Source organism: Neolamprologus brichardi, chromosome 23 (assembly GCF_056152115.1).
Source record: "Neolamprologus brichardi isolate AB-2024 chromosome 23, ASM5615211v1, whole genome shotgun sequence".
NCBI lineage: Eukaryota > Metazoa > Chordata > Actinopteri > Cichliformes > Cichlidae > Neolamprologus > Neolamprologus brichardi.
The window spans coordinates 3,825,755-3,844,683 of NC_142125.1; the positions used below are offsets into that span (position 1 = coordinate 3,825,755).

At 41.5% G+C, this 18,929-nt stretch overlaps 1 protein-coding gene across 2 annotated transcripts in view; it reads right to left on the bottom strand.

The window, feature by feature from the left end:
- tle5 (TLE family member 5, transcriptional modulator) overlaps positions 1-16,648 on the bottom strand; it is a 58,061-nt gene extending 41,413 nt beyond the window's left edge. Inside the window, exon 1 of one of the 2 annotated variants that reach the window (XM_087835844.1) lies at positions 15,733-16,648. In XM_087835844.1, the coding sequence (XP_087691970.1) occupies positions 15,733-15,759 (27 nt within the window). In that variant the 5' untranslated portion in view covers positions 15,760-16,648. The remainder of the gene's footprint in view (positions 1-15,732) is intronic. The other variant, XM_087835843.1, reaches the window with a different exon arrangement.
- Between the last annotated feature and the right edge of the window lie 2,281 nt (positions 16,649-18,929).

An 18,929-nucleotide genomic window follows, 5' to 3' on the forward strand; every position in this document is an offset into this window, starting at 1 on the left:
TGTGAAAAAATAATTTGCAAACGCGCCGTCATTGAAATAGCTGTTTCAAAGATGGAGTCAGTCTATGATTTAATGGGGAGAAGTTGGCAGTTAAGTGCAATCTGTTTGTGACTTTAAAAAAAATCTGCAAACCTGTGGCTTTCAACATCAGAGAAATTCACATTAACTACTTGCATTCGGAGTCCAGCCAGTAATGCACGGTAGAGCAGGGTGGTGATAAGTCGGTGCTTCACTACCTGACGGGAAGGAAAGTTGTCCATCTTTCTGTAATTACTGCGATGTGTATGTCAGTTGGGAGTAGAGCAGGGCGATATGACATACATTTGAAAATTTGCGATAACGATATAACTGACGATATAAGTGACAATAGATAAAATACTTTACAACTCCACAACTTTATTAGTGCAAAAAAACCCCATCAATGTATTTTCACTTAAACAAGCAGCTGTTTTTTTATGCGCATTAAAGTTATATAAAAATGTAACAGTGCAAATGCAAATTCCTTGCAGACAGTTTAACCAAAAGGCATTTCCAGCGGAAACTGGCCGACATATCCTCAGCATAACCATGTAGAATATCCACAAAACTTAAAAAGAGGTTATACACACACAATACGGTAATATTATGTTGAAGCGCAGTACGTATCACTCCGCGAGGCTCCTGCCTACGATAGCCGTAACGCTCCGACAATCCATCAAGCGGTGCGGCTTCGTAGCTTAGCAAAGTCGTACTGAAACATTTGACAGATTTTCGAGCGCCGTGTACATAAAATCGTTTCGAGGTCAGTAAACACAACCAGAGTTAATACATAAGGCACACGGGATTATAAGGGGCACTGTCGATTTTCAGAAAAATCAAAGGATTGATTTTAAGTGTGCCGTATTTTCCAAACAACACGGTAATAACGACGGCCCGCTAGCATGCTCTACCAAAAATAGTGCTTTGTTGTGTATCTGACGGACGAAAGCTAAACCAGTTCCACACCACTGCAGTTGCAGCATTTTTACAAACCAGTTCTGGTTCATCCGTTTCATTTAACGATCCACTTTCGCTCTTTTCATTCTGCGTCGCTGCCATGTCTGTATGTAAACAAAGGCACTGCGCATGCGCGATTTACCCATATTCTATCGCGATTCATTTTCTTATCGTTGCCCAACATTACACCGGTATTACCGTGAACGGTATGATATAGCCCAGCCCTAATGCACAGAACTGAAACAGAAAGTAAGAAAATCCTCCGCCTTTAGTGATGAAGTTGCTGCAGTATGGCGATTTAACAGCAAAATGACATAGGTACTCAGAAACCTTGCTTTTACATAGGAATATAACACGCTGACAGCCACCTCACCTTATGGCAAAGGCACACATCGCAGATGAGTTTCACTCATTGACTCAGACTGATTCCAACATGTGCTGTAAACAATGTCTGTCTGCACTTATAAATATACATGCAACCCATCGCCCATTTGTCTGAGCACGACTGCAGTCGTTCCACTTTCAGCATCATCCCGTCTCTTTGTACTGGTGAAACGAACGCATGGTGTGTGCGTTTATTTGGGCAAACGTTTCACCAAAAATCCATCCTGACATGATTCACAGAGCCTTTGAGGGCTTAAGCTTTTTGCTAATACACGAGCAGCAAACAAGATCACATCCTCCATCTAAGAATAGCTCCAACCAAACAATTCCATCTAAATATCCCGGATTAGTGTTTGGACTAAAGCATATGAGCCCAGTGATCTGAGAGAGGGACAGGGCTAACTGGCCCACATCCAAGCTCACCCCCAGCCAACTCTGTCTGGGCCAAAAGGAAGCCTCGCTATGTTAGCGGCTAAGTGTGTGTATGTGTATCAGAGAGGAGAGGCTGAGGAATAGGATTGTGTCTTCAGCCGCTCTGGACAGGGGCTTTAGAGCACGGGGAGAGCCTAATCCTGTTTCGGCCAGGAATTTGATTTTGATTATTATCTCTCACAAACCAAGCAGAGGCTTACCCCCATTTCTGCAGCATTATCCCCACAACACACAAGCACACATACACACACACCTCCCTCTTGCAGCCCAACAGATTTGACCTCGTTAAGACGCTTTAAAGGGGATTATTCTACTTTTATCACTTCGAGAGAAGTGCCCTTGCAAACATAGGCTTGGCATGTCTTACCTTCCCTCCCTATTCTGAACTATCTTGACCCCCCCTGGCAAGGCCAGCCAAGTACACAGTACAAACACATACAAACACGACAGTTATAGCACACTGCCCTGCAAACACAGATGCACCTGTGTACAAAAATATAGTACACTATACCCACACGCACACAGGCTTGTACACAATAAAACCTAACATAAGGTGGGGGAGGCATAGTGTAACACACACACACACCACAGGAAAAGAGTGCAGAGATTGCAAAGCCAAGGGAAATGGGCAATTTGTCAAAAGTGGGGAAAGTGGTGAGGCCGACAGTACTGTGGGTTTGGAAACCATGGCTGAGATTAAAGCCAGACTCGCAGAAGGGGGGCTTTAAGATTACACCCAGTACGGCTGTGTAGATGATTGATGCCTGCTTGTAAAAACCAAGGTTATTACTTACAACAGCCAAAGAAGGAGGAAAAAAAAACAGGAACGAAGAAGGGAAGATTAGATAAGTTTGCAACAAGTGAACAATGAGAGGAGAAAGCTGGAGCTCTGACATTTGGGCAACACCGGGGGAACTTCTTTGGCACATATTGTTTTCTATCAGAGTATTGTAATTTCAAGTGTATGCTGATGAGCTCTATTTGATTTCGTGTTTACGCCAACAGCATGCAAATTAGTTTTTTATAGTAACGGGACCAGGACAGACTGAACAAGGGAGGTTCTCATTGCCCTGCTCTTGAATGAAAAGGCTGTTGGTGGGGATGTGGTAGCATATTGTTTCAGTCATGGCCTTACCGCTGTTAGGCACACAAACAGAACAGCTAATTCTTCTTTGCGCATTGGCAGATCTGCAGGCTGTGGCCAGGCAGGGGCAATCAAGCCGCCTCCCGTCGAGCCGCTTTGTTCCAGCCCATCGCACCGTTCTGCTCTGGGGAAGGTTTACCCCACCCACCGCCACCCTCCTTTCTTCCCACCTCCCACACTCTCCTCCTAGGAAGCAACTGCTGAATACTGATGCAGTTCCTCACTACATCCCCCCAACATTAACTCCCACACGAGAAAACCACACACGCACTTTAAGAGGAACTTGTGAACGTGCATGCAAAGACACACACGCACAATGTCATCACCACATTTTTTTGTGTGGAAACGCACGCACGCACAATTTGTACACATGCTAAAAGAGAAGAATGTATACAGACAATAAAAGGACATCCCACGTCAACAAAGCCGTCTATTACTTGTGAATTTGTAACCTTGACATGCAGGCCTCGTCCGTGAAGGCAATGCAGCAGCAATACACGCATGCACACTCAGAGACACACACGTCAGTGTCTCCCGCAGATTTGAGCGAAACCAACAACAGGACATCTGTTTTTGTTTATGGTCACATTCTTTCTGGTAAATTTGCTGTGGTACTTTGTGTAAAGCAAAGCAGCCCGAGCTGACAAAGTGATGCACCGACAACTCAACTGGCAAGTCTCATGCTTCTGTGGATCCTTTAGTTTCTGTATTATGATCATACAGAACCAGAATGTCAATGACGCAGTCCCTCATCTGGCTTGTGATCCATCACAATTCATAGGTTACTGCAATGTGTGAAATACATAAAGAACGTTTTGTTTTCATTGGTTACCTGTATTGGACTAAGTGACAGTAAGAAAAGACACTGAGAAGCTAAATAGGCTCACAAAATCTGACCAGTACTCCTGTAAAATGGAAAAGTGATCGAAAAAAGACAAATATGACCTTGAGCACATTTTGGATAAAGACATTTATCATCATTTTGTGATCAATGTGTTCAAGTTTCAAGGAGGAATACTGAATCTTGTGAATTGGAGTCAGATAGATGGACAAATAGACAGATAAGAGATGGATAATTGACTCCTCGCCACTAAAGAAGTTTAAAATTACAATTATTTTATTTTTTAATACTGTAAAAAAAACTGGCAGCTTCAGTTGAGCTTCATTGTAAGTTTCATGACAGTAACTGTAACACATACAGCACATAACAAGCATTTACGAGCTCTCTCATAAAGGTTTAGCCTTGCTTGTAACTTAAAAATACGCCATTAGTTGTTTATTTCTTTCCTCAGAATCGATGGATAATCATGTTAATTTCTCTTTATTTATTTATTTATAAAATCACCACAAAGTGAGAGTTTTGTAACTGATTGGCCCAGCAGGGAAGTGCATCATTTATAGAGCGGTGACATGTTTTCAGTCATCTTGATTCAGTACTTTGTTCAAGCCATATGCTTCTCTGCGGTGCCATAAACTCCAAGGTGCTTGTGCGTTTGTTGTTATGCATAATATACTTAAAAAATATTCCTCTTTGCAGACATACTTATGAATCCTTTATCACATTTAAAAAAAAAACAACTGCATGGAAAGTCAATAACGTTTTTTAAAGTTCAAACTAACTAATGTACAGTATGCTAGAGCTTTGGCTAAACTGCAGTGGAAACACTATTGATAAAAGCCAAAAGAGACTGAAACTGACTCAGAGCATAAATCGTGATGTGGGTGAAGAATCTGAATCACTGAACACTACAGCGTCTGCTCAACTGAAGCAGCAGCAAAATAAAACTGCATTGATACTTGTAGAAAACGCTAACTGTCAACAATTATTACATGAAAAACTATAAACAGTACAGCGATGACGTTTTCAGCACTGTCATTCCACAGCAAGAAGATCTCGACTTTTAATCCAGACTGGGGTTTTGCATGCTCTCCCTGTGCATGCATGGGTTTCCTCTGAACGCTCAGGTTAAATCCATGTTAGGTTAACCCGTGCTTCTAAAATAGCCAGTGATGAGTGGCAAAGTGCTTTAAGTGTATAGAATGAAGCAATGTGTGAATGTATAAATGTTGGTTGAAGTCGAAAGTGCTTAGAGTGGTCAGCAACTCCAGAAAAGCCCCTATATGCAAGCCAGTCCATTACCATGTTGTTTATAACGTCATCTTTTTCAGTCTCAATTTATCTTAATGCACTCAACTCTTAATATTTGCCCCACAGAAGTGAATTAAAGTTTACATTAATCTGCCTTTTCTTCACCCTTTTTCACAAAAACATGGTCACTGATGACGTGCAAAAGACAACTGCAAAAGGAGTCAAACACAAACAAGCCATACATGCGGGGAACTGCAAGGTAAGGGGTTAAAATGGCAATCATGAACCACAGAACCCCAGTTACCCCTATGCTATCATCAAGGCAAACCCAAATACAAATCAATTAAGTGAAGCCACTGATCTATTAACTTTGTTTGTGCTGTTGATGCCTTTTTGAGCATTTTTAATGCAGCTATCTAACTAATAATATAGCTTCTTGTGTAAAGTTTATCCAAGAAGTTTTGGTCAGTGAAATTGTAATGAGATTAATCAGATGCGTCTTTGCATTGCGCCCCTCGGCAGTTCAAACACCATGGTCCGATCGTCGCTCTTGTTCTACTTCTGGGAATTCTGCTGGAAGTCTGCCTGAAGGGTCCATGTGTATAATTGATACACTGCAGTGCAGTTTCTCAGTCTGTGTGATCATATAAAATTTACAGGAACGCAGACGTCTGCACGGAGCCTCGCACTCACAGTATGTGGACAACATTTGTGTCACCCAAGCACACTCTAGCAGGTTTGCAGATACAGAAACTATGACAGGTCTGAAGCACTTCACTTCTTGTGCAAATTAGAGCAGCGTCGATTGCAATTTTCTCAGCAAATTATGATTTCTGATTATTTGCCATCTGCCAATTATTCTTATTCTTTCTAAGAACTAAAACTGACAGCCTATACAACACATATACTTTATAACTTCACAAAATAACAGGACATCAACCCTTCTCTCGGATTCATTCGGCTCCATATTTTTTCTCATAACTGTTTTTATCCTTTGTTAGTTTGTGGCTGGCTCCGAGTTCTGGATAGCTCTAGTTTAAGCCACTTTTTCTTTGTTAATTTGTATAAAATGTCCATGTTTAAGTGACTCATTAGGTTTGATGTCACGAACATTTATGCGGTTTTCTTTGCTGTTTACTTTAGTGAAATGTCTGAGTCTTCACTCAGTTCCAAGCTAACAACAAAGTAAGTGGCTATAAGTGTGTGTCCAACTATTTGCCTGTGCGGCTTTGTGGCATAACACAGACTAGCTCCTTAATGGTCATATGAGCAGAGAGCAGTGGAAACAGCCAATTCTTGTCTCTGGACAGTCAACTGGTGAATCTCTAAACCAAATATAATAATTTCTGGCAAGGCTTCAATATGCACAAAACATGAATGACTACATCCATCTATTGTTTTGACTACATAGCATGTTCCCACATCTGATCTACTCTATAGGTGAGCAGAAACGGTTTCTTCTACAACCAAACACATAAATGGGTTGTTGAAGAAAAAGAAAGCACGACAAATTATGCTGGCAATGCAGTGTTTTCCTCATTTTTAGCTGGGCTTTTCTGTGTTTAGAAACAAAGAAGAAAAAGGAACAGACTCAGCTCACTGTCGTCCAATGTGCATTTGAGTTTGGGAAGCCAGCCACCAGCAGGAGGTATAAGTCAGTGTCTGAATCTGTACTCGCATCTTTTCTGCCTACTTGAGTCTAAGTCAGTATCTCAACAAGAGAAGGGCTGTACCAATCTACACCCCTCCATTTTAACCCAACCCCAAAGCACTCTGACAATCATCCACCGTGGCCTTTCACCAAAATCAACATCACCTGTGACCCATGGCCTCTACTCGGCCACTTAAATGAGGGGCCTCCTGCAGGTTGGTGATGTTTGGGTGGGTTGGTGGGTGGGGGGCACATGCAGGGCGGTGTTTGTCATGCTAATCAGCTGGCCTAACCTCAATGACCCAGACATCTGCTGGCCTGCGTGTGTCAAGCCCCACATTCAATTTGTTCCCCAGATACAAAAAGCAGATAAGACCCTTGAGGCTGGTAAGAATGTGTGTGTGTGTGTGTGTGGGAGGGGTGGGGGTTCTTATTGACGTTGAAAGGGAAAAATCCTTTTATTTCTATGCATGTACTAGAGCAATAATTACCAGAAAAGAACGCCAACGTGCATGTTTGTGCGTTTTTATGCTCGCCGCTGTGCGTATTACTGTGCACGCACTAATGTCCAGTACCCCCCGCGCCAATCATCGGACACACATAGTTAAGCTATGCTCTCTCTTATACACACACACAGACACACAGCAACGTGTGTCTGTGTGTGTGCAGCAGAGCAATGGAGCAGGGGCGGGGGGAGTTTGTTTAATGGGCGAGACAGGGGACCATGGGGATTAAGCTCCCCCCAGCTGGAGGCTTTAGAGGAAAGGCTGGGGGCTGTTCTGTTAATTCAAGTGGGCTTAATAATGCCTGTGCACCCTCTGCCCCTGACCCTCCCACCACTGCATTAGATCTGGGAGGAAACACATGATAAAGGGAGACAGACAAGAGGAGGTGGAAGTGTGTATGCTGTGTGCAAGAGTGTGTGTGTGTGTGTGTGTGTGTGCAACCTGTGGCCATCTCTACAGTCGAGCACATGCTCAGGGGACTTGTGAGATTTTGCCTCCCATATTACTTGCGCTACTCTCTGGATTTGGCACCAGGCCTCTCGGTTGCTCCACTTTCACGCCACTGCCAGCTTTGTTGAAGCTGCATTAGGATTAATCAACACCCAAACAATATGGCAAATGCTGTCAACTGGGTCAGGCACTGTGCCACGATCAAATGAGGCTTTTCCCTCTTAAACCAATGAACTGTGCCCGTAACCTGCAACGGGGGATTAAAACGTGCCCACTGACATAAAATGACAAGTGAATCCCCGTTAAACCTCAGAAACCTTAGTCTTCTTTGTTTCTAAAGCCCTTTTCAGACATGGAATATGCAACGTTGCTGGCTGTATCAATATATTAAAGGATTCTGACACTCAGACATGAGGGTTTTTCTTGCGTGGAGAAAATCTGGCGCCCTTCCAGCGCCAAATAAAGATCACTAGTGTCAACATGAAAAGAAGCGCAAACAAAAAATATCAATTCAACCGCTGAGCCAGCAGTGCATCAGCTTAAATACAACATCTCTGTCTTACAACAGGAGCAGTCAACTCTGCTCCGTCCACAGCCGCAATATTTTGCACAGGCACTGGATAAGCCAGCTAAGCCGCGTGGTTTAGACAAGACCTGAATTCTCTGCTCAGCGCTCAGCACAAGTTATTGTCTACAGCTGGGTTGTACCAAACTCTCCCACCGGTTCTAACAGTAGAGTCTGCATGTCTCCATGCTGCAGCTCTCTGGGCTGGATATCCTCCTCCATCACGGTCGTGTAGCCAGCTGAGGAGTGCACGTTCAACTTTCTCGAAAGTTCTATGGAAAAACAATTATTCCGATGCCATAAAGCACCAACTAATAACACAAACACAATGTGAAAGTTAATTGTGTACATTTACTTCTTTTTAACACTGTAATAAACTATGTGAAAGTTACAGTACAATTTGAAATTTCCAACTTTACACTATAAACCAAGGAACTTAGAAACCAATTCTTTTTTAACTACAAGTGTAAAATATTTGATTCCTTAGCTGATATGTGAACATCAGATAACTCACTGAAGGACATTTTAGACCAGCATCTGCGGGGCTCTTTGACATATGAGTGGGTGACAATTACATTACAGGGTTACCTTGGCAACTGGAGGTTAAAATGTCCATTAGCAACTAGGGCTGAGCTATATCATACCATTCACGGTAATACCGGTATAATGTTGGGCAACGACAAGAAAATGAAATATCGCGATAGAATATGGGTAAAACACGCATGCGCAGTGCCTTTGTTTTCATACACACATGGCGGAAAAAGCATGGCGGCGACGGAGAATAAGAAGGGTGAAAGCGGATCGTTGAATGAAACAGAGGAACCAGAACTGGTTTGTAAAAATGCTGCAACTTCAGTGGTGTGGAACTGGTTTAGCTTTCGTCCGTCAGATACACAACAAAGCACTATTTTTGGTAGAGCATGCTAGCGGGCCGTCGTTATTACCGTGTTGTTTGGAAAATACGGCACACTTAAAATCAATCCTTTGATTTTTCTGAAAATCGACAGTGCCCCTTATAATCCCGTGTGCCTTCTGTATGAACTCTGGTTGTGTTTACTGACCTCGAAACGATTTTATGTACACGGCGCTCGAAAATCTGTCAAATGTTTCAGTACGACTTTGCTAAGCTACGAAGCCGCACCGCTTGGATTGTCGGAGCATTACGGCTATTGTAGGCAGGAGCCTCGCGGAGTGATACGTACTGTGCTTCAACATAATGTTACCGTACTGTGAGTGTGTATAACCTCTTTTAAAGTTTTGTGGATATTATACATGGTTATGCTGAGGATATGTCGACCAGTTTCCACTGGAAATGCCTTTTGGTTAAACTGTCAGCAAAGAATTTGCATTTGCACTGTTAATTTGTTATATAACTAATGCATATTAAAAAAAAAAAAACAGCTGCTTGTTTAAGTGAAAATACATTGATTTTTTTTTTTGCACTAATAAAGTTGTGGAGTCGTAAAGTATTTTGTCTAGTGTCAATTATATCGTCAGTTATATCGTTATCGCAAATTTTCAAATGTATATTGTGATAAATATTTTTGGTCATGTCGCCCTGCTCTACTAGCAACCAATTTTCAACTGACCTTTTTTGGAAAAGCATGATATCTGGGAGTTTTTTCAATCCGTATTTAAAACCCTTCCTAGTACAGATTCTGGTGACTATGTAATTCTTCTTCTGCTTTTGATAGAGTCGACTATGATATCCTAACAAGTTGTTTACAGCATCTTGTGGCACTTCTTTAGGTCTATTTTCTAACTATTTTCTGTCTCACTGATTCTGATCCCTGCAATGTGGAGTTCCACGGGGCTCAATTTAAGGGCTTCCACTGGGATCCATTCAAAAAAAATTGGAACCTCCTTCCACTGCTATGCTGATGATAGTCAACTCTATCTCCTGTTTTTGTAAGTATTTGGTGACATCATCGCTTAGATGGCCAGTTAAATTGGTGCACCAGTGAAATCTAGCTTCTTTCATTTAAGGTAATTGGCAATGGTGAAACCTTTCCTCCATAGGCAGAATTTAGACAGTAATAAATGCATTTATTATAGTCTTGGCTCGATTACTGTTACACTAGCTCACCAGTCATCTGACTAGCAATGCCAATTTATACAGAAACCTAAGTGGAAGCTCAAAGAGAACAGAGCATTTTCTATTGCTGCCGTTTGCACGTGAGATAGGCCCCCATGTTGTCCATTTTTAAAACGTATTTTTAATTACATTTATACACTCTGGCTTTTGACCCAACATAAGACAGTGATCTTATTTGTTTTTATTGTATTATAGTTGTTCTTACTTTTGTTGTTTTGTAATTACTCACTTTTTCAACAGCACGTTCTATCTGCTGTGGCTGTTTTCAAAGTGCTTCATAGTATGGCAAACAAATGTAATAACCAAGCAGCATGCAATGAACTGGCCTACTCCTTAGGATCACTTAACAAAAATCATGCATGAATAGCTTAAATGGTAAAATGACCAATAAGCTCACAGCAAGGGATGCACTGCCCAAAATTCACAAGAATCTCTATTCTTCCTAAAATATTACTGATCAACTAATGGGTGTTCACCCAAACTGTGCTTAAGGTCAAGGTCAAGTTCAGTGTTTACATAGTCGCCAACTGATCGTGTCCCGAGTGGATCCCGGTAGAGACACAAGTCCTTATTGGGTTGCATCAGGAAGGGCATCCAGCGTAAAAACTCTGCCAAATCAAACATGCCGAGCTACCCACTGTGAAGACCCCTTGTGAATAACAGAGCAGCTGAAGATAGCCTCTTCTTTGTCATTAAGGTCACATTTTTTATTCTCACCTAAAACAACTTGTAATTCCAGCAGATATTTCAGAAGTGTTCCTGCAGCAGTTCTCCACTCTGTGCTGCTTTTAACCGAAGCAGTCAAGTTGCACAGAACACTTGAGGAGGGCAGGAAATCAAGCCACAGGAATGGCAAAGAGAATCTAATCAGTTTTCAAATTAAAAGACCTTATACAGACTGAACACTGCTTCTGAAATGCTCCCAGTCTCATCTGAAGCCATGCCAAGTATGGAACAAAATTGCTTCCAAGACCCAGCTGCCCGTTGTATTCCCAGCGTCAGACAATATGATAGCGTTTGCTTCAGTGTATATGAAACCTATAATTTTTTTTCTGAATCAGTATATTTAAATATGTAGCCTCAACAAAGGTAGAGTGGACTGAAAATACAATGAAGCAAATAAATTGCACTTAAATGTTTGCTAAAATTGTAATGTTATTGACTTAGCTGATCTGGTCCATGGGTTCAGATATCTGTGGAAAGAAGCAACTATCCAAACAGCAAAAAGTACAGAGACGGGAAAATCTGTCACTTGTGTACAATTATGAAACAGCTAAAAGCCTACCGGCCTCTGCAAATATGCCTTTTAGATACACTTTGCATTCAGGAAATGTGCCTCAAGTGTCTCAGTAAAGTCAACAGCTTTAAAAATACCTAAATATTTTAATAACCATCCCAACCAATAAAAGCTTCCCCTGAAAATGTGACATGAGAGGATTGTTGAATGTGTACGTAACTAAATTTGTTTGCGAGACCCATCAGTTTGCTATATCGCGGTGCCACTTCTCTCATCCGCCAGGTCCTTATCGGTGACACTCATATCTATATGGGTGTCACATATACTTCCCATCCCTGAACCTTTATGACAACAGCAGCGACTGAAGAGAGGATCTGAACAGGGAATGCGTGTGTTTGTACAGTTTATTTATGTGAAAATTCACAGTGGAGGGCGGTGTGTATGTGAAAGGTTAGGCGTGACTGACTGTAGTCGGTTAAGACTGAACCAGCTGCAGCTCTGGTGAAAAGACGTTAAATTCCCAAACCCCACTTCTAATCCTGTGAGTTTGGTCTTAATACTCCAATAAAGCGTAAGAGCACTCAATTGGATTAGAAAAATAACCTCCTAGATAAGTAGGCAGGCAGGAGTGGAGTGGCCCAGCTGCTCTCACCTTGGAAAAGGTGACTGAGGACTCACTCCATCAGGAGGTGACTGGTTTATAACTTCAACCAGAGACGAGAGAAGACCAAAGATGGCATCTCGTCCCAGTAACTACCCAATGTGGAGTGCAGGTTTTAATATTAATAATACAATAAAAACAACTGTCTGACATAAGTACCTTTACTGTACTCTCTGATAAAAGGTTTTCTTTAGGATCCACAGAGATCCGCTGGAAGCAAACAAAATGCAGAGGTTGTTATTCACTCAAATGTTAGGAGTATCTGGGAGGATATACACAGTGTTGTGGTAACCAGCACTCTGGCAAAGACAAAGCCAAAAGCTACAATAATAACTTTCTCTTCCAGAGATAGTCATGCACAACTGTAATTAGGAGTGGGCGATATAGCCTCAAAATCACATCACAATTTTTCAAGAAAATTTGCGTAAATGACAAAACTAAAAACAAAATACTGAACAATGTTTTATTGATGCTTGCAGTAAGTGCAAGTAAACAACTAAGTAAACAAGGTGCTGGCAGCTGCGTTATTGTAGCAGCTCCACACACCTTACACAAAAATGTACACCAGTGTTAATATGAATAACTATAATGACTAAATGTTCGTTTCTATCAGGACACTCAAGTTGCAACACTGCTGGGACTATGCACAGGTGGTACTTGTTTTCTTTTAGACAGCCACTACAAAAATTAGGCAACCTAACAGACTCAATTGACTGTTACACAGAACAAACACTTTTAACATTAACTTTCAGTATTTTTTTTAAATGCTACTAAATGTTATGACTTTACAGTTTTTTCTGTACCTGATATTTATCCACTTCTGGATCCACACTTTTAAGCTTAAATTTCAAAACTTACATTTTAACTACTGACTTTATCTACTGTTCTGATTTTATCTGTTTTGATTTTATATACTGTTTTGTTTGTTTGTTTGTTAATTAGTTTGTTTGTTTGCTTGTTTTAATCAATTTTAAATCATGCTTTTTATTTGTTTTTGTTTCTAATGTCTCTGTAAAGCACTTTGAATCACCTTGCTGTTGAATTGTGCTATACAAATAAACTTGCCTTGCCTTCTGTCCTCTAATCAAGGTAGACTCAAGTATTCATCTCTATCTGTAAACAAGTTCAACTTGTTACTGTGTCTTCATGGTGAAAGTGACAAATAAAAACTCCCCAGTGTCTCTCACATACACACTTGCAATTTTTCACAGTAAGGAAATAACTAAATTGTAACCAGACGGCACAAAAGTACTTGTACGCAAACGTTGTCAAATTCTAAGCCCATTTGTTCTTACTAAGGAAATTTTCAGAAGTATGAACGCTACACAACCTAAAAGAGTTGGTTTTCTGAAGCTTGAAAACATGCAAAACTAGAGGACTGCCAGTAGCTTTTGGACTTAGCGTTCCTGACATATCTGACCGGCCTGCTCGATGAATTTAATTTAAAACTGCGGGGTGAGAATAAAGATGAAATCACCATGATCAGTTCAGTGAACACATTTAAAGCAAGCAGTCAAGTACGCTGCCACCCTGTGACCCGAGGAAATCCTCATATGCAGGCAGAACTTTAATGTCAACCCATTCTTGCCGCTTGACAGTGCACGTTATGAAGAGGAAGTTCAAAACATCTTGTCAGAACAGCAGTAGCGCTACACTGCATTTGAATCCATCGAGCCTCTTGGCAGCTATTGGTTTTCTGTTTGATGCAAGTATTGATGTAGATTACACTGGCTCTAAAGTTGCGTAACTGTTTAAACTGGATCGCTCTGCTACTAAGAACGAGGTGTTTTCTATACATTAGGGTTCAATTTAGTACATCTGCAATAAATGCAGGGTTTGGGAATGGATTACGAGGGGAAAGGGGGAGTGGTCTCCCGAGCTCATGAGAGCCACTTTGAACTGCAGTTTGTTAGTGAAGCAATAACTCAAATCTGCTTTCTCTCACATGAAATTCAGCAGTTTTAAATACACATAAAGAATAACGGATTTGTGTCCTGTCTAATGTTTGATTTGTAGTACTGTGTTTAATCTACAGGGTAGACCTCAGAGAGCTTCATACGCCATGCTGGACCTGCACTTTCCAAAATATGTAACTACACGTTGTAGCTACACAAACCTCAACAACTGTGAAAGGTCTGTTTGTAACTGAAGCATATTAATTAGCACAAAGATTGTTTGTCTGTAAAAAAAGAGGCTGTAATTGTATCTGATTTGGTTATTATGCTAATAAAATGGTTGTAAACAAATAAATTTTTTTCCTCTTGCTTTCATACCTCTGATAAACTCTCTGCTTTAGGAGACATTCATAAGGATAAACAGAGACTTATGTATTCTCGGATTTGCAGATGGCGTTGAAAATAACATAATTTAGCTGAGGTTTCTGGGGACTCTGTGCTTATGAAGGGTTTCACCGATCTGACAAGCCAGACTGCAACCAGAGGTTCCCAAATCCTTCCATCCTACTTCTGAAGACTCACATCAGTGGCAGCAGCAGCACAGTGCAGCATAATCAGGCTGCCACACAGACTGCCAAAGGGCAAAGCATTCGTGTCAGAAGACATTCTGGTTTCGGCTTCAGCAAACAACCCTTACCCTTTCAACAGTAAGAGAACTAGCGGTGGCAACAAAATGCTGCCAGAGAAAAACAGAGGGCATGATTCATAACAGCAAAGCAAAAGTCTTTTTGCCGTTTGTTGTGTTTACCTGGATCTATCACTCTGTTACTTTCACCTTTGCAGGGGGCAAAAACTGGAGGCCATCAAAAAGGTTTCTCATAACACAATGGAGAAGGTTTCCAATGTAATTTTAAGTCACATGTAAGCCCAGAAAGATTGAAAAAACATAATTATTTAATTTAATTTTCTAGCTAATAGCATCAGGGCTCTAAAGCCATACTGACACAACTGCAGTGGCAGGTGACACAGTTCTGCCAGTCACTAAACATAAATGTTTGACCAAAGGGCTGAGAGTCTTCCTCACTGATGAATGCATGCCCTGGACGAGTATCTGTTACCATGGAAACTTGGAATTTAGGAGAACAGAGATGTGCATTTTCCACTCATAAAAATATATAAATAAATAAAATAGGGAAAAAAAAAATCACCCACCTGCATGTAACAGTGCACAGCTCAATTTGCCTAAATGCCTGCTTTTTGGCATTTTGGAGAATGAAACTAAATGGCACAAGGGACTGAAAGCAGCGTGTGGTTATGAAACGTGACAGCATTCAACTGAGGTGTTTGATTTGGATGATTTTCAGTGCAATCATTTGGGAGGGAAAAAAAGTTTAACAGCTTTTCAATGCAAATATTACAAATACTGCCATGTCGAGTCCACACGTCCTCTACAGAACTAAACGGTGGCAGTTAGAAACCACCACTGTGCTACTGCCCCACAAACGCTGCTTCTTCTTACTAAAAAAAACGCAACTCTGTTTAATTGCAGCCAAGAAACAAGTCACATGCGTAATCTCCTCTCTCCCCGACTCAACCTGCATGCGTAAACACGTAGCAGACAACAGTGCTGAAATGAAAAGCCACTTACTGAGTGCCTTGATTGTGGAAACATCATGTCAGTTCCTTGTTTGTTGCTCTCCTTCCCAAACACGATGTTTATATTTCCCCTTGCGTTGCTCTTTCTTTTGTCCAAAGCTAGCCCAGCCGTACACAGGAGCTGTCCAGCGTTAGCAGGATGACTAGCTAACAGTAGCTAGGGGACTCCCCCCACCCCACCACCTCTTTTAAACAAAAATAAATAAATATAAAAATAAGCCGATTATAAGTGATGCACTTTGCGGCCGTTAGAGAGGCAAAATAGTCGGTGTCCTGTCTGGGTTGTCCCGACCCCGTATTTACTGCTTTAGCGTGAGCAGGAAAGCACCATCAGTGCTGGCTAAAGCTAGCTAATTCTTCAAAAGCTGTCAGTCAAAATGATTCATCGCCGTTGTAAGCTTTCCGCTTTAACGCACGAGCGGCAGCGTCGCGAGCTCAGCGCAGGTAAATTAATAACGCCGTGCGTGCAGTAAATGTTTGGATGCAGCCCGCGAGTGGAGCGGAAGGTGAACGCCGACCGTGTTTCGCCTCGTGCCGTTGGCCCCCTCACAGCTCGCGGCTCGCTCCCCGCAGCCAACTGCCGCCACAGGGATGAAAAAAGTGAAGAAGAAATCTCAGAAATAACAAAATGTCTGCGGGTTCGTTTCAAGTTCAATCCCGTTTGGTCCAACGGCAACAATTGAGTCGCGTGAGTGGAGGGAGCGAGAGAGAGAGAGGGAGGGGGGATAAAAATAAATTAAAATCGCCGCTAACGCTGAAACTGCAACGCTGCCCGGCTTGGACTTTAACTCTCAGTGTTTATCCCCTCTTGAACGGAGGGAGTGCGGGAGGATCGGCAGCGGAGCCAGAAAGTCAGCCCCTTCCCGAAGCTGGTGGGTAGGCAAAGGCGACGCTGCTGGGCTGAACGCCCCACACAGAAACACCACGGATAGATGCGCGGAGAGCAGCTCTACACCCCGCGGATCTACAGCAGCAGGCCCAAGTCTGAGCAAGCAGCGCCTCATGCGGACAGGTCAGCACACACAGGCTCGCCCCACTCACCACTGGAGGTTTGTGTGCCATAGTTTATCGCCACGAATAACGAGCAATTATTACATTAAAAAAAATAACATTTAAAAAAAATAGGTTTTAGTTGTTAGACTTACATTTTACAGCCTCCTACTGATACAGAAGTATGATACAGATACTATGTCCACTCACACTACACCAAAGTACACAGACAATAATGTAACTGAAAAGTTATTTCTTTTTTAAACTACTATGGAAACTTTTTTAAAAGTAGGTCCACACTTACAATTCATACATCAAGCAGTCATACTTGACAGAGTTAGAAAAGCTGAGAATTTTAAGTGCTTAAATTGCACTTCTTTTTCTTAAATTAAGATATCTCAGGGATTAAATGTGTAATTAAACTACTTTGCACTGACAGAAACAGAAGTTTCACTGGTTCGGCCCACTTAATATCAAAGTAAACGATGTAAAATGACTCGCTTCTGTCAGTCTGCCCCAGGGCAGCTGTGGCTACAACCGTAGCTTGCCTCCACCAGTGTGTGAATGCGAGAGTGAATGAGTAGTGGCATTGTAAAGCGCTTTGGGTGCCTTGAAAAGCGCTATATAAATCCAATCCATTATTATTATTATTATTATTATCCCTGTTGTAGAGAGCTGAACTGAAGAAATCTATTATGCGAACTCTCTACTCTACTGGGAGCAAATGACTGTTATTTACCTTTAAATTCACAGTTATGGGCATAGAACATAATAGAACCACAGTGAGTGTGTTTTATACCTTTAAGAGTGAAGTTATGAAAATTCCTTAACTCTACGGTGAGATGCAAAAGTTCTGAATCAGCCCTCGTTGCTTTGTTTTGTTAGGAAAAATGGGACAATTCAATAAACGACTGCACCGAAGTGGAAACATGCATGGAAATACCGTCAAAACAGTCTGGAAGCTTGAAATTCAGTCTATAGTTTGACCACCTTTGTTCTTCAACAGTGTGAAGCCTCTTTGGCTTTCTTTGAATCACCTTGTAGGGCAAAACACTTATAGCTGTCAAACTGTCATCTTAAAATTCAAACAGTTTATTTGTTTTTGCGTCAGACTGGTGGCAACAAAGTGCTCAAATATACTTTAAAACAGATTATTTGCCAAGTTGTCTGTTATGTGTAGACAACTGTGTATCATCCCTTCAGTTAGGGGCCTTTTGTATGCTTGAATGATTCATAGGTCAGTGTTAAGTGGCATAACGAAACAAAAAATATTCTTCTGAAAATGGTCAGGGACAAGGACAAGACTGAAAAAGCATCAGCTGTAGAAACTGTTCAAGATCACTTTAAAAATTACAATAAAGTCTGGCTCCTTAGAAACAAAATAAGCATCAAGCACCTCGTTCATGTGCTTTCCTAATATCAAACCACGCCTGAGCCAGTGACAGCGTCTATACAGCATCTCACCTGGGCTAAAGACAGGAAATGTTCAGTTCGCACATTTTTTCTTGGAAAACAAAGGCGAGGCTCAGAATCCAGGCGTTTGAAGTCCAGTGAACGTTTTCCAGTCTGATGATTTGAGGTGTCATGTCATCTGCTTGTGTTGGCGCTTGCTGTGTTTTACCAAGTCCAAAGTCAACACAGCCATCTACGTATGACAATATTTTAGAGCACTTTATGGTGATGCTAAATTCCTTTTTCAGTAGGACACAGCACCTGCCCGCAGTGCTAAAACCACCACTAAATGGTTTGCTGACCATCTTATTACTGTACTTGATTGACCAGCTCACACACCTGACTCAAACCCCACAGAGAGGAGGATAAGAAAAATCTAACTTTGGTTCAGTAACACCTCCACAGCGGCACAAGCTGATCATATCCATAAAAGGCGCTAAAGTAATTTAAAAAATAAATGTGCGCTGCGTTATCAAAATAGTTTTGTGAAAAGTAGTGTGCGATTACCTTCAAGAGTCAAAATGATTTAATGTTACCCAGTCACTTGAGCACTTGTTTGTTAATATCCATTTTCACTAAACAGTATCCTACCTTAAGACTGCAGAGAGAGGTCGCTGCTTTCCAAAGGGCAGCAGTATTTATGCAACAAATCATTTTCCAATCCATGTGGATAAAATGCATTCAGAAATCTTCAAGTCACTATTTTAAAAAAAAATACTTGAGAATAAAAGTACAGGGATGCAAGAA